The sequence below is a fragment of the Schistocerca serialis genome, chromosome 4 (assembly GCF_023864345.2).
Source record: "Schistocerca serialis cubense isolate TAMUIC-IGC-003099 chromosome 4, iqSchSeri2.2, whole genome shotgun sequence".
NCBI classification, from domain to species: domain Eukaryota; kingdom Metazoa; phylum Arthropoda; class Insecta; order Orthoptera; family Acrididae; genus Schistocerca; species Schistocerca serialis.
Window position 1 is genome coordinate 16579090 of NC_064641.1, and position 14358 is coordinate 16593447.

The window sequence follows — 14358 nt, forward strand, 5'->3', positions numbered from 1 at the left end:
AACAAACTGTAAAACGATAAAACTACTTCCTTAAAACAGTGGCTGGGTGTGATACATGCAAAATGTAGCTCTCCAGAGATGTATAGCGTCCACTGTTCATATCCGATCAAGGTTCAGAAATTATACTATGCTCGCATCAGTCCTATATAAAATGATGTTAGTAATGGAGAATACCTCTTACAAGGAAATAGATAAACGCATAGCAGCGGCGCCCGACATGTGAAATTACGCATCATGCCTCCACCAACTCTGTAAACAGGACATCTGTCAAGCAGATGTATACATGGGGATTGCAGTGTCTCACGAACACCTATCGCTAACTTAGAATCATGTTAGTTATAAAACTAAAGTCCCGATTTTATACCCAAGATGCGACAAGGGAATGGAGTACATCGCATAAATCTTCGTTCGTTTAGAGGAATGAGTCGAAACAGGATGGTCACGTTTCATCACACATGAGATAGAAGCCCACTGATGACGGAGAGGTTTGCTGTTAACGATCGCAAATAGACAGTGCCCTAAGTCAAATACAGAACACGTGGTTGTATCCGATTCGAATGCAGGCTATGCCACGCGACTGATACATCCTGACAGAACTGGGGAATAAATGGCCAAATAGCCAGCGCCAACATATCCCTCTCCCTCTACAATGCACCATCAGTCTCCCATTAAATCGTACCTCGTTACAGCTCCATCTCAATCGATCACCCCGTCCACTCTCTGTTATCCTCTAACGAAAGGCCGGCCGAAGTGGCCGTGCGGTTAAAGGCGCTGCAGTCTGGAACCGCAAGACCGCTACGGTCGCAGTTTCGAATCCTGCCTCGGGCATGGATGTTTGTGATGTCCTTAGGTTAGTTAGGTTTAACTAGTTCTAAGTTCTAGGGGACTAATGACCTCAGCAGTTGGGTCCCGTAGTGCTCAGAGCCATTTCTAACGAAGATGTATGTCACTTTAGAGGCAAACGGTTTCTGTTTTCCTTAAAAGCGTCAAATACAGAAGCAACTCGCTTGTATCACTGTTACCTCAATAGACATACAGTGGAATGCTGCCTCGATGGAAAAAAGTAACTGTTTCCCTGGTTCCTTTCGCTTCCATGTCGACGTTTTCTCGGATTCCTATTGTTGTCGCATACTTGTCCCCTTTAACAAGAATTGTTCTGCGTCAACCAGCAGTCACGCAATTACTTTCTCAATTTCCCCCGCATCTCAGCGTATTTTCCCTCAATTTGTACGTATTTTCCATCATTTTTCGCAATTCTATCGATTTTTTTATGTCACTTCTACCCACGCTCTCATGACATAACTTCTCGTTCCGTGTTCTAAAGCTGCTTGTAAATGCACACTATTTTTGTAAAAATACAGTTTTCATTCCGCATGTGTGAAAGTTTTACAGTGTGTAGACACATCCTTCCCGCTTGTTTTCAAACTTAGTTCAACCTGTTCCCGTGATTGGCGCCGTCACAGAATGTCTTCACGACGGCTGCTACACTTGACGTTCGTCAGAAACAACGTGCTGTCATAGAATTCCTGTAGTGTGAAAACGAGACAGTGGGAAACATTCACAAGAGGTTGAAAAAGGTGTATGGAGATGCTGCTGTCGGCCGTAGTACAGTTAGTCGGTGAGCAAGCAGGTTACGTGATGAAAGCGGGCACGGCAATATTGAGGATTGTCCTCGCAGCGGCTGGCCTCGTACAGCACACACTCCAGACAATGTGCAGAGAGTTAACGAATTGGTGACTGCTGACAGACGCATCACAGTGAACGAATTGTCACGCTACGTTGGGATAGGGGAAGGAAGTGTTAGCAGAATACTGAAAGTGTTGGCGTTAAGAAAGGTTTGTGCCAGGTGAATTCCCAGGATGTTGACAGTGGGTATGCAGCGAACTTTTGGAACAGTACGAGAATGGTGGAGACGAATTTCTTGGACGAATTGTGACAGGTGATGAAACATGGCTCCATCATTTTTTACCATAGACGGAGAGGCAATCAATGGAGTGGCATCATGCAAATTCACCCAAGAAAAAAAATTCAAAACCACACCTTCTGCTGTAAAAGTTAGGCCTATGGTGTTTTTCGATTCCGAAGGACTCTTTCTTGTGGACGTCATGCCAAGTGGAACCACCATAAATTCTTATGCATATGTGACGACACTGAAGAATCATCAAGCTCGACTGAGTCGTGTTCGACCACATCGGCAAAAGCAGGATGTTTTGCTGTTGCACGACAATGCACGGCCACATGTCAGTCAAAAAACCATGGAAGCGATCACAAAACTCGGATGGACAACACTGAAACACCCGCCTTACAGTCCTGACCTGGCTCCATCCGACTATCATCTCTTCCAGAAACTGAAAGACTCTCTTCGTGGAACGAGGTTTGAAGATGATGACTCCCTTGTGCACGCTGCCAAACAGTGGCACCAACAGGTTGCTCCAGAGTTTTACCGTGCGGGTATACAGGCGCTGGTTCCAAGATGGCGTAAGGCAGTTGAGAGAGATGGAAATGATGTGGAGAAACGAAAATATGGTTCCTAAAGGATGTATCTACACACTGTAAAACTTTCAAACATGTAGAATAAAAGATGGATTAAAAAAAAATAGTGTGCATCTTTTGGAGGACCCTCGCAGTACAGCTGCCAACACCTAGCGCAAATCCACTATATTTGGGATCGGGACGCGTAGTATAGCATTGTACTCGACTGCATCTAGTCGCCTCCACCCACATATTCCACATTTGCACTGCGTTTCCCCTGTTTTCTGTATATCTGTGGATTACCTCTCACCACGTACAATGCAGTGGCCTGCGGCCTTAACTTAAAGACCCAGAGCAGTGGCGTTTGCGTAGCATTGTCAGTGCTAACAGACAACGAACATTCCGTGAAAGTACCGCAGAAGTGAATGTGGTACGTACGGCGAACGTACCTGTTAGTACAGTGCGGCGAAATATCGGTTTTGGACCCTGGACGACTGGAAAACCATGGTCTGGTCAGATGAGTCCAGATTTGAGTTGGTAGGTTTCGAGAGTGCCACCGACCACAAGAAGCCATGCACCAAGTTGTGAATAAGACACTGTGCAAGCTGGTGATGGCTCCATGGTGCTTCGTGATGAATTGCCTATAAAATTGAGCTGCTCGCTATGAGTTTGGTTTTGGTGCACAGTGATCATACACCGCTCCTTGCAAAATGTAGCTAAGATATTGAATAATTCTTTAAATTTGGAAAAGGAGCTATATCTATTTACAGTCTTCAGAAAATGGTTTATAGGTAGTACAGTGAGAACTGATTACACAAGCAAATGATAAAGACAGAATAAAATGTTCGTAACATCCATCGTATTTCGTAAACGATTTGAACCATCAAAACTAGATGTTAGAAAATGATAACATGCAAAGAGGGCAGTATGTTTCCATGTTTTTAATATTCCAATCTTTCTTACATACCACGATATGCAAGTAACTATGGATTTTTTTCACTGGAATAATGTAATTTTTTTGAGGTTGTCGATAGCTGAAGAATCAATAGCTTTATTTGCTGAAACAGCCGTCGTTTTGGGCAATGCCTGTCTTCCAACATGATACTGGTTTATAAAACGTATTGCTGCAATAGCGTCTCAAAGAGAGAACTCATTTTACTAAGATCAATGCACAAGGGCACACAACATTTGGGTTAAGGAACTTTACAACTGGGCCTATTACTCAGATCAGTGATCTCACGATGTTTAACGTAGAGCGTTTTCCGTTTCGAATAGCGAACTGTCCATCCCTTCCTCAGATACACAGCAACCATTAACAGCGGGCTCCGTCATCATTGTCTGCCTTGATCCAACTTTCCCCAGTTTGAGCTTCCAGTCGTACACATACGCATTGTTCCACATGTTCGTAGACTCACGACGCAGAGACAGTTCACAATTTAATGTGTCTGTACCTGGCTTAGTGTGGAACTATTATTTTCCTCTGCTGCTTCTTCTTTAAGTGAGCATTTTAGCGATTCTTTTTGGTTAATAGTGCTAAATCAACCAGCCTTGGAAGGAGACATGTGTTGACAACACGAAAGTGGTTACAAGTGTAGCGACAGGAATTTGGAGGCCAATATTGAGTTTGAATAGCTCGAGCATTTACCAATGTATATTTTGTTCAAGGAACCTGCTGACCCCTTAAGTGAAAGTACATACGTTAACTTCCGTGGGTGTCTGGCGGACAATGTACAGTCACCGTCGATAATGACAGCTCCAAAGAATGCGGTAGTGCGTAACTCAGCAAGTTTCTACGAGATGACGTTCGTTGCAGTAAAGCACGCAGTCGTGTAGTACGGTAGCTGCAGGATGGCTATGGTTCCTTTTTTTTTTTTCTTTGCTCACAGTACAGCTGACGCCGCCTGACGTAGGAACTGCATAGCGTAACATTCAGTCGATATGAAGATTCATACCCTCTACGAATCTAAATAATCCATATTAGTTACTATCCGAAGTTGTTCGAATTTAGTACACAGCCTTTTGTTAATAGAATGATGCTGTCAAAATTTCAGATTTTTATTTATTATAGTTCTGAAGAAAAAGAGAATTACCTAAGAGTCCTAAAACCTACACTTATTTTTTAAAACCAAGTTAGGAACAATAACAGATTGACTTTCATTATCATTTGAAGCCATTCCAAAGTTAGCAGTGCATAAAAATCAATTAATTAGGATTTTTTTTAAAAAAAACTTTAGTCACTGTGCATTACGTAATATAAAAATCGGTCAAACTTATTATTTGATTATATTTTGCCGTGTGAATGCGTGAGAATGATTGAGAGAGTGTATGTGGGACATGCATTAAAATTTAATATTTCATTTTACATAAAACCTTGTAATAACGAACCGTGGGAAAGTTATGTTGCAACCACGATTCAGGTGGTGTATGTCGGTGTGTGCTTGCTTTTGTATAGAAGTAGCCAGATTAGATTAGATTAGTTTTTCGTTCCATAGATCCGTGCTGAGGAGATCCTCGTGGATGTGCAACAAGTCAATTTTTTTTTAAGCTGAAATAACAATACAAATAGTATGAGTATATACATCATTTTTAAGCTGAAATAACAATACTAATATTATGAGTATATACAATACATCATTTCTATTAAAAAATTCGTCAATGGAGTAGAAGGAGTTGGTCACAAGTAAGTCTTTCACGCTCCTTTTAAACTGATCTTTATTTGTAACTAAATTTTTTATGTTTGCTGGTAAATTATTGAAGATGAGTGTTCCTGAGTAGTGGAACCCTTTTTGAATTAAAGTGAGTGCTTTTAAGTCCTTGTGCAGATCATTTTTGTTCCTGGTATTGTATGTATGAACTGAGCTGTTTGTTGCAAAAAGAGATATGTTATTTAGGACAAATTTCATTAAGGAGTAAATATACTGAGAGGCAGTAGTTGGTATACACAGTTCTTTGAAGAGGTTTCTACAGGACGTCCGTGAATTTACTCCACAAATAATACGTATTACACGCTTTTGGACTCTGAAAACTTTTGTTAGACTTGAAGAGTTACCCCAAAATATTATACCATATGACATTATGGAATGAAAGTAGGCAAAGTATGCAAGCTTTTTAATTGTTATGTCGCCTATGTCTGCTAACACTCGAATTGCAAATACAGATTTGTTAAGTTAGAGGCCTAATAAGTTTATTTATCAATTTGAAGAATATTTCGCACTTCGTTTATTTTGATTAAACAAAATACAAGAATTTGAAGTTTTGCTGACATTAATTACTATCGAATTAGTGATGGGATAAGGCAAGATTTGACACGATAATGATCTGGAAGGAACGTTCTGATTGGTTATTTAGATCAACAACCGATCAGAATCACGCCGTTCCCACGCGAAAAGAGGAGTGTGCAGAGAGGAGAGTACCTCGAGAGTGAGTCGCTTGCTAGACGGTCTATGGATAACACGATGTCAGATCGCTCCATAAAAATACTCTGTAATATGAGGAAATAGTGATCTAATTTCGGTTCAAACATATCGTGATCGACACGACTGGAACTACGAACAATATGATGAAGGTTTGGTGTTTCTAAATTAAATACTTTGAGAGATATGAGCGTGTGAACTTTCTGGTCGTAGTAACAACTCTGCGTGGCGTGTTTCGTACTCTGTACGGAATATTCTAGCGAACGCCTCTTACGAAGAAGACCACTGAAACGACCGAATGTTTAACTCGCGATAGTGGTGGGTCTGTGACTGATAGAACCTGATAATTAGTCGGGTGGGACTTACTAAATTCTGGCTGTTTTCCGAGTGAATATTTGTTATAAAGACAGTGAACTTTGAATGATAACGTTTTACCATATTAAATACGGACTTGATAGCCATTTCATGTGTTTCAATATGAATAAAAAGCAGAGCTAATCTAATTTTAAACGCTTTTCTGCAAGTAGACTGAAGATCCCGAACGTCCGATTTTTTAATCATGGCCTTTCAGGAACTGACTTTCAACTAGAGTTACGAGGCCTCTGTGTGGTACGTATTAGGTGGTGGTTTCATCATGGCTCCTTTACACTGCCTAGCACGCGTCTGCTACCACAGAGTGTGTAAGATGTCAGGCGAATCCAACACCTTCCATGAAAACCCTGACATGATAAGCAAATCCAGTAGTATGTCACATAGCTCCAAATAAATCGTGACATTAAATTAACCAAAGTAATACGAGTAACGAGTGAGCAAATGGAATACAATAAACTAACACAAGAATGCCTAAATGCAAGTCATACCTTCTCACCGTGAGACAGACACAGTTCCGAGGGGAGAAACGAGAGCAGAAGCCGAGAGCAGAACCGTGTTAAGCTAGAAGGCCCTACGATAAGGGACAAACTGGACACCCACGTCGCCAGCTAACCACTAGGACCACCCCAGCTGCAAGTTTTAGCGTGAGACTTTTTCGCGTCTTTGTTACGTCAGGACCACCCCCCAGCCCATGTTAAAAGATAGAACCCTCCAGAAGAACAGTATAGATCTTACGATAACACAAATAGGGCCACCCCCCAGCCGCAAGTTCTAGCGTGAGACTTTTTCGCGTCTCTGTTACACTAGGACCACCCCCCAGCCCATGTTAAAAGATAGAGCCCTCCAGAAGAACAGTATAGATCTTACGATAACACTAGAGGACCACACCCGCTGCAAGTTTTAGCGTGAGACTTTTTCGCGTCTCTGTTATGTTGCAAACTTTGAAAACATTGCTCCACCAGGAAAAGTATAACATTTCTCATTGGATAGACAGAATTTTTGTAGGCGGAGTTTAAGGTTAACATTGAGACCCTGATTGGTCAGATGAAAACACAGCCAGATAGTTTTTTTAAACCAATTTCGGTAAATTGTAGTAAGGAGAAGTTAGGGGAGAGTTGCTTCCGAGACGGCGAGGTGAGCGGAGCTGTGCTGCCAGCTGCCCCCTGACGAACACCGAAAAGGTAATGAACGCATGCGATGCCGCATAACAGCGCATAAAGCTTCACTCAGAACTGCAGAAGTCTCATCTGCTACACCCCCCCTTTTTGTGTAATACTAGTGTCGATCGTCAATTAAAGCTCATGGTGTTAACATTTGCCACTTGAAGTAAAAATCTGAAACGCGATGATTTTTCTGTTATATAGTTATTGAGAAGCCACATCAGCCACTGTAATTTACGACAAGTTAGATAAGTAATTAAAGGTAATTGAGGGTCACTGTAGACCATTTTGATAGTTTTCTCTTTTGTGAAACTTAATTTAAACCTAGATTATAGATGTGATATGGCATAGGTCATCCTTTGATCCATTGTAGAACTTGGAAACCCATTCAGGGAATATTCGTTCACATTTTTGTTGAACGCAGTTGGTTTTTACCATCCTGTATTAAAACATTTCCTTTTATCAATAGTGCAATTTATAAACAATGTTTTGTGAGTAGGATAAAATTTCCAATGGTAAACTTAACTGCTTACCAGCTAACTAAAAATAACCTTGAACCCCTTCCACTACATTTAGTTAGTATTAAGATTCTTTTACAGGGAGTGCAGTGGAGCTGACGCTGAAATCATTAAGTATTTGGTTATATCATCGCTAGTCTCACTGAACTCTTCTGAACTCTACATGTCATGTGTGGTCTGGCGTCTCCCTACCAGCAACAGGTCCCAGGTTCAAACTAGTCAATTCCCTAAAAAACACGCTCAGAGCGTCGTTGCGCGAAAGTGGTAGGGAGACACGATATAAAACAAACAGACACCACGCAGAATGTTAGAAGTGAAGGGACATCGGCGAGAATCCTATCGAGGTAGCTGGACTGAGCGATAGCGTTAACAAAAACGCAGACGACCGACCCCGCCACGCCGCAAGTGGTAGTATGCGCTGATGGCGTATAACTTGACGAACAATATGCAGTAAATCTGCCAGCCTTAGAGTACACAAAGATATGATGTGAACTGATTTTAAGTGGGCTGCAAAAACATGAACAAAAGCGTAGTAACGAGCATTACAGTACAATAAAAACATAAACCCACACATAAGCGATAGGTGCTTCACTAACTATACTGGAGAAAGACTGCATCAACTTACTGCTCTGTGGTCTTTTGCTTTCTATGCTTTGATTTTATAACATACCGCAAGAATCTAAATGCTCGAAGATAACCTCAATAGTACCTAAAACCTGGCAAATCAGCTGATAACCCTAAGAGTTATCGAAGAATGGCCCTGCTAAGTGTGACCTACAAGCTACTTGAACGGCTTATGGATAATAGACCCAGTACAAGATTACTTGAAACAATCCCAGTTGAACAAGCAGGCATCCGGCTTGAAGTTCGTGTCGGAAAGATCGCTTGGAGAGCGTAGTAATTCTTACAAGAAGAGGTATCATGGTATTGGGTTCAAGCAGGCTTCACAGGAGGTTTGTTTTGGGCCAAAACCTCGTACTCCAAGAAGTCAGCAATATATAAACAACTTAGAGTTTCGTGAGAAGTGGCTGACCTCTTTTCTGAAAAGAAATTCTTTTATATTTTTAGAGTACAGGGCCGCCTCTCTTGTCACAACCTTAAGCGAGGTGGAGGACCTCTGGCCTAAAACGTTCCTAATCTAAGCAAGTAACAGAGTCAAGTAATTGAAGACGCAATGGATAAAACATCAAACTGGGTGAAGAGTGGGAGAGAAATTCCGAATTGTTTAAGGACTACCAACTGCTTATAAGTATATCACAAGACTCAATTCGCAGAGCCGCTTAGTGATGCGTGCTGCATTTACACCAGGAGAGACAATATGCACAGCAGAGGTACTTCAGATACCTTTGGTGTTTCTGATACACAACTCTTGGCAGCCCTCCCAACACACCCATCCAAAGTAGCCTGTGAACACCTGGCAGTTAGTGAGGGCGATTTCCAGCCGTCAACTCAGCAAACACAGTGAGGCTGTATTATACCTGCTGCAATATCTTAAGGAACAGTAAACAAATAACTTATGCCTGGTGCAGTGTTTTGCAGAATAATAAACAAATAACTTTATACTAGGATTGCCGATTCTCTTTTAATTTGTGCGTCTGATATGCTACAAGTTTTCCCAGTGGCGTTTTGGAACTAAAGTGATTTATAGCCAAAAACGAGATATCTTCCACAACTGAAATGGTACAAGTTTTATTGTTTCTCTTCAACAACTGAAAAATTGGTACAAGTTTTATTGTTTCTCTTCAACGTTTTTCGCGTTATGGACGCTGAGATAATACGGCAGCAATGTACGATAAATGCGGGCAATATACACTCCTATTAAAATAGAGAACAATGTGAGACCATTTGTTACTTATTTGCAGTAACTCTAAATCACAGACACCGATTCATTATGGAACAGGTTAAGCAGCACATTCGTAAATTAGGAAAATCTTTGCAAGCATCCCAGAACTTCTCAAAAATATGTCTTTTTCACGTAAATATGTGATGGAATTTGGAAACTGTTAATTGTGAACGAGGATACTGTGGCCAAAGTGTATGAAGAGAACAGCTGAAGTTACAGTGGGCGATATAGTACTACACAATATATCACGTTCCTGAAAAGAACAGGTTAAGTTTACAATCGACGTACAAATACTACTCGTCATATCACGATACCCACACGAGTCTTGCTATAATCAACACGGAAAACACGTTTAAATTTTACATCAAGTTTTTGTACCCAAGTTTTCGAAATCAATTTATGTGACGCAAGTGATTAAGGGAAAGGAAATTCCCGGAGTCAGCATATAAAGGTAAGTACATTTAAACAGCCATGCGAATTCCACAGATTTTGCAACTTAGCTGGTTTTTCGTTCCTTTTTCCACGAACGTGCCAAAGATGAGCACTGCAGCTTCAGAATATCTTACGAAAACACCTGCTTCAGGTGGCTAACGCGTGACACGTGCAGAATTTGCAAAAGTGCTTGTAAAATGGAAGTGCGCTTTTAGACATAATGTAAGACGTCGTGGTCTCCTGACCTTCATTGCTTACATATTCCGCCCTCACAATCATATTCCGCACATCAAGACGCTTCATTCGAACCCAAACTCGATAAGATAAAGTCAATGTATGAATTCATGAAAACGATATGCAAATAACCAATAAATCGCAAATGCGCTCCGAGATTGAAATACTCGAGGCTGGCATACACACACACATTCAAGACAAGACGGTCACAGGGGTTTTTTGTTTGAAATACTTGAGGCTCGCGTACACACACATTCGAGAAACGATGGTCGCAGGGACTTTTAGTTCGGGAGACGCAAACTGCATGCCGGGGGGCTGGTCCCTTCAGAGGACGACTTAGCCTATCTATGTCGGCCAGTGACCGCCCATAGAGCAGACAGCATTTGCCCAAGTGAAAGGAAGAACGACCCCGTGTTCAGCTTAAAAGCAAATTCCGCTACATTGTGTGGGAGCACCCAGCCTACGCATTCTTTACAACATAGCACACAGTTTCAGAGATTTTCACAGGGAGACAGCAAACGCCAAATGCTGATGATACAGATTTCCGGATTGGTCGCCTTAAACTAAATGTCATTCTCCCATTTTAGAAGAGCAATGCTGATTTTCAGACATATTTCTGACGCCTTCAGCTGAAGGAGTAATGGAAGAGACTGAAAGATATACCCCTTCACATTTGGCGTGGAGAGGGGCCGTTCTGTTCTCGCTCTTGGAGCGAGAACATGTAACGAGAGCGTGCGCGCTCGTACATGTACTCAAAGAGCGAGGAACAAGTCTCTCCTCAGTACTTCACTGGGAGAGCACCTCTGTCGAGAGCGAATCGGAGTGCGACTCTATACTGAGTCCTTGCAATTAAGCATTGTTCACTGTGTTGGCCACCACACTTATTGTGTGGTGAGAACGGACAGAGTTATAGCTAAACGCCTGTGAGCTAATTTTTGAGTGGCATCGCGGTGGACTGGTTATCTGACCGGCGTACCACGCCAATAGTTAGACTAGGGGCAAACAGGAGTCCTTGACTTCATCAAGGCGTGGGGAGAGTTTGATTGGCGAAGGTCAATCCAGATAGAACGAGAGTTATCTTATTTGTCAGTAGCGAGCGGCACAGACAGTAATCATCGCAGCTTACAGTATTGTGCGCTACAGCTCTTGTGAGCCCCATATTTCCTCCACAACAGTACACTTCACTGCATTTCACACGCGACAGCCTCAATTGTACCTAACAACATTCTAACGGATAATTATTCAAGTTGAGTAGGTGTGGCTCTCAGCTATTCTGCCAAGTTAATAACAATCTTAAAGTTTGTATAGAAATTTCATTAGCGAATCCTATCCTTAAGAGGTAACTTCACATTCCGAAAAGAACCCGGAAATAATTTGTTCAGTTCATAACTAAAAGTGCCATTGTGATTTCTCAGAATTTTTGCAAAATAAATAATAATTTTCGTTAGTTTCATGTTTTTCTTACACTAACTAGCACTACTCCAGTACCCAAGTATCCCACTAGCTACATAAGAAATTTTGTGAATTTTTGTGTCTTTTCCTTACAGTGGACGACTCCAGAAGATATTTATTGCTGAAAGTTTTTCAGGCATTTCTCTTTAGAACCTTAGGAGCGTCTGTCTGACTTCTGTAGTAGTGTGGGGGTGGAAATTGCATCTTGCAGGAGCCACAGGGTAAAGGGTACATCTCAGATTAATACGTTGTGCAGAATGACAGAATAGCACCCACGCCACTCACAATAAGCGATTGCAGGAGCCACAGGGTAAAGGGTACATCTCAGATTAATCCGTTGTGCAGAATGACAGAATAGCACCCAAGCCACTCATAATAAGCGATAAGAACTTTGTATGTACCTTTAGTGTTTGCATTTCGCTGTTGTGACGGTCTTTCTCCATCCCTACAGAGAGAATGCTGTACTCAACACTCACACAACTGCTCACTTCTGAAGTGGAGAGGCCTGTGGCACAGGAGACTGAAGCCTCGTATCACTAACTAAACCTGAAATGGGACAAACATTCCGCACTGGCGTTTGTAAGACGGCACTGTGACATAATTCTCATGTTAATGAGTCTTGGAGTAACAAGCAAACGAAGGTGGCGCTTGTCTAGCTATCTGGCAAGTGAATGGCGCGATAAACTATGAAGACATGTTTGTCCAAACAGAACCTTGTTAACATAATGTCAGTCTTCGACAACCAAGATAACCCCTTCGAGTAGAAAATTCACTTAGATTTATTAATTTCCAAATCATGGATAGATTAGATTAGATTTATTTTCATTTCAATTGATCCACAGTGAAGAGGTCCTGCAGGATGTAGAACATGTCAGAAAAGCAATAATACATGACAAAATTTACAACTGAAACAAATAAGCTAATGTACCTTCCACAGATTCCAAGTGGAATGATCGTCATTTTTTTAATGAATACTACATGAAAGAATCATTTTATAAGCACTCATTTACTAAGATCATATTAATGCACTGAATGTAAAATTAAAAAAAAAATTTTTTATTTATAAGGTAACAAACATATAATAGAACTGATACAATACTTATTTACAATGAACACATCACTGCACTGAAATGACGCAGAAGTTAGATTGTACTTACATGCAGGATGTTTCACTAAATGTGTTTGCCTCTGTACTTGTAAGTTACGAAGTAATAGGCGACGGAAATATTTATTGCGGTAGGTCACCATAAGAAACGTTACACTGTCTGCGGAGCTACGAACATAGTTTACTGTGCTTTTATAAAAAGAGTTTCAGCAAAAAGATACAATTTCTTAAGTGGAACAAAAGTTGTTTCTATCATGCACTGGAATCAGTAACACCAGCTGTGTATACATCAGTTTAAATTACATTCCTATCACTTTTAGTTTGGGAGCTACAACCCTTCAAAGTTTCAGGGCGGATACCACACACGCTGCGCATAACGGAATGCGCCTTGTAAATGTGGTGCAGCCGAGTTGTAACGTCGCCGGTGTCACGTGGCGAGAAGCTTCCTCGATGCGCTGTTAGACTGCCGACTGTCGCCGCACACGGCCGTATAAGCCACACAAACAAACGGGGCTCAATATATCACAGTTACTGACATGGGGTGAAGATGGCACACATGAACAACGAGTATGTTGACATGTTGCTGACGCTCGGCGAGTGCCGACATGATGCCACTGAAGCAGCCATGGCGTAAACCGTGAGATATCCTAGGCAAAGAGCTCCAGCAGCCATTACATTCTTACGTGCCGAACAACGACTTCGGGAGACAGGCAGCTTGGTAATTCGCCGCAGTAACAGACGAAGAACTGCAAGAAGTGAGGAGACGGAGGTGTTTGTTTTACTCGTAGCTGCAGTACACCACGATCCTCATGTCAGCTTACGAGCCGTTGCTGCAGTTGCTGGTATCAGTCTCACATCTGTGTGGCATATAGTACACGACCACAGGTTTCACCCGTACCGCCTGTCACTGACCCAGGAGCTGCATGGGAACAGTTTCCGTGCGAGAGTTACAGTCTGTGAATGGGCCTTGCGTAATTTTGCGCTGGAGTCTTTACAAGGAGTTATGTTCTCTGATGAGTCTACGTTTACAAATTATGGTGCAGTGAATAGTGACAGCGTGCACTACTAGGCCGCAGACAATCCTCGGTGGGTGCGACCTGTCGACCGTCAACGTAGTTGGTCTATTAATGTGTGGTGTGCAATCCTTGGGGATGAGATCATCGATCAACACTATTTCCCAGGTAGGCTGACAGGTAAGTTATATCACGCATTTACAGTCGACAGTTTGGGTGGTTTCCTTGAAAATGTGTGTTTACACATGAGAGTCCATATGTGGATGCAGCACGATGGTCACCCAGCCCATTCTGCGTGTGCTGTTGTGGAAGAACTAAACAACAGGTTTGCAGGAAGGTGGCTG

The 14358-nt window shown here is 41.9% G+C and overlaps 1 protein-coding gene across 1 annotated transcript in view; it reads right to left on the reverse strand.

The window, feature by feature from the left end:
* LOC126473673 (carcinine transporter-like) overlaps positions 1-12371 on the reverse strand; it is a 111677-nt gene extending 99306 nt beyond the window's left edge. The window contains exon 1 of the mRNA XM_050100908.1: positions 12298-12371. Coding sequence (XP_049956865.1) covers positions 12298-12339 — 42 coding nt within the window. The 5' untranslated portion in view covers positions 12340-12371. The remainder of the gene's footprint in view (positions 1-12297) is intronic.
* Positions 12372-14358: the final 1987 nt, after the last annotated feature.